The sequence below is a fragment of the Gastrolobium bilobum genome, unplaced genomic scaffold (genome assembly GCF_033153095.1).
Source record: "Gastrolobium bilobum isolate Gb01-03AN ecotype WA unplaced genomic scaffold, APGP_CSIRO_Gbil_v1 utg11953, whole genome shotgun sequence".
In the NCBI taxonomy this organism is placed as follows: Eukaryota; Viridiplantae; Streptophyta; class Magnoliopsida; order Fabales; family Fabaceae; genus Gastrolobium; species Gastrolobium bilobum.
The window spans coordinates 37,291-39,439 of record NW_026898733.1 but is presented as its reverse complement, the minus strand read 5'-3'; the positions used below and the strand labels follow the sequence as shown (position 1 = coordinate 39,439).

The window sequence follows — 2,149 nt, the reverse complement described above, 5'->3', positions numbered from 1 at the left end:
TAATTCAACATGGTAATGATAATGACGTCATAATTGAAAGTAAAAAGTTATTCTGCATTTTTACATTAAGCGTGGCTTAATACGATGACATGTTAACAAACCGGGTTAACACGGGGTGTTACAGAACTCATCTGAAAGTGAAGAGAGAATCTAAAACTGAATTACAATCTATTGTTAAATAATCATGCTCTACACAGTGCACACATATAAATAGTATATGCTGATGCAAAAGGGAGGCCAGTTGTACATAACAGAAACTAACAGAGACTAACGGAAAGCTTACTGTACTAACTGTACAAACTGAAAATAACTAACTTAGTTAAAATGATATCTATACTCAACACCCCCCTCAAGTCGGGAGGTGGATATCATAGAGTCCCAACTTGGACAAAAATTCTTGAAAAGGAGCAGGATGAAGGGCCTTCATAAAAGTGTCTGCAAGTTGTTATTTGGTAGAAACATGAAGCAAATGAATCAATCCTTTGATGATTTTCTCACGTGTAATGTGGCAGTCAAGTTCTATATTGTTGTCGTGCTCATGAAATGTTAGGTTGTGTGCTAAGTGTATTGCAGCTTGATTATTGTTGTAGATCATAGCTGGACCAGAAATCGGAATGTGAAGATCATGAAGGAGATAAGTTAGCCACTGCACCTCACATGTCAGAGTGGCTAAGGCACGATACTCCACTTCTGCTGATGAGCGACTTACGATACTTTGTTTCTTGGACTTCCACGTAATTAAAGAGGATCGTATGAAGACATAGAACCCTGTTGTAGACTTACGGGTATCTGGACATGTGGCCCAATCTGCGTCTGTGAAGCCAGATAGAGTTAAGGAATTATGAGAAGGAAAGAAAATACCTTTGCCTGGAGACCTTTTGAGATATTTTAGAACTCGAATGGCTGCATCAAAATGAGGCTTCGTTGGGTGAGCTACAAACTGGCTAAGCTGTTGAACAGTAAAAGAGATGTCAGGTCTGGTGTTTGTAAGGTACAGAAGACGCCTAACAAGCCGACGATTAGCTGCTGACTCATGATAAGGTGCTCCTTGATTCTGACATAGACGAAGAGTAGGCTCCATAGGAGTAGAAACATGTTTAGCTCCAGTCAAACCACCATCAGATAGCAATTCAAGAGTATATTTCCTTTGATTCAGCAAAATACCACGTTGAGAGTGAGCTACTTCAAAGCCTAAGAAGAACCGAAGGGGTCCAAGGTCTTTGATACGAAACAAATTATCAAGGTGACCTTTAACATCTTGTATTTCAATCATGTCATTGCCATCTAAGACTATGTCATCCACATACACAAGAAATGCAGTGAATGAATCATGATTTTGTTTGGTGAATAAGGAATGATCAATAAAGGATTGTATGTAACCAAGAGATATAAGTTCAATGGATAATCTAGCATTCAATTGGCGACTTGCTTGTTTAAGCCCATAAAGGGATTTCTCAAGCTTGCAAACCTGAGTTGGCTTAGGGGGGATAACACCCTCTGGTATAGACATATACACTTCTTCAGAGAGATCTCCATGGAGAAAGGCATTATTGATGTCCAGTTACTCTAAGAACCATCAACGTGCGGCTGCAACAGCTAAGAGAAGTCGAATTACGATCAACTTGGCAACTGGGGAGAAAGTTTCAAAGTAATCTACTCCCTCCATTTGATTATATCCCTTTTCCACGAGCCTTGCTTTGTACCGAGCAAAGGAGCCATCTGCATTATGCTTTATGTAATGACCCAAAATTTTAAAATTAAATCAATGGAGTCGCCACCAATTTTACTTAATTTGAAAAAATTGGAAAACCTTTTATTGCAAACTGATCTCTTAAAATTTTAAATCAAGGTTCGGGAGTCTAATTACGCACAGAGAAGGGTGAAAACTTAATCCTACTGCACTCTTGACACATCCGTTTAAAAACAACTACCTTAAGTTAATTGTGCGAATTTATTAATAGCTTTTAAAAATATTTGATTTATCCCTTAAAATAAATATAATTATTTAAGAAGAAGGAAGACTAAAATATTAAAATTTTATTTTAGCTTGACGAAAAGAGTTATGCTCCGACGTATCTTCCGGTGCTGTGACGCCCTCCCTTGTATGCATCCAAGGGAAGTGTCTTCTAAATCTTATTAGAGTTGTAAC

At 38.0% G+C, this 2,149-nt stretch overlaps 1 protein-coding gene across 1 annotated transcript; it reads right to left on the bottom strand.

Annotated features, from left to right (window-relative positions):
* Window positions 1-445: 445 nt before the first annotated feature.
* On the bottom strand, window positions 446-1,510 carry LOC133283621 (uncharacterized mitochondrial protein AtMg00810-like). Its single transcript, XM_061480504.1, has one exon. It carries the CDS (start codon window positions 1,508-1,510, stop codon window positions 446-448), a length of 1,065 nt encoding a protein of 354 aa, XP_061336488.1.
* Window positions 1,511-2,149: the final 639 nt, after the last annotated feature.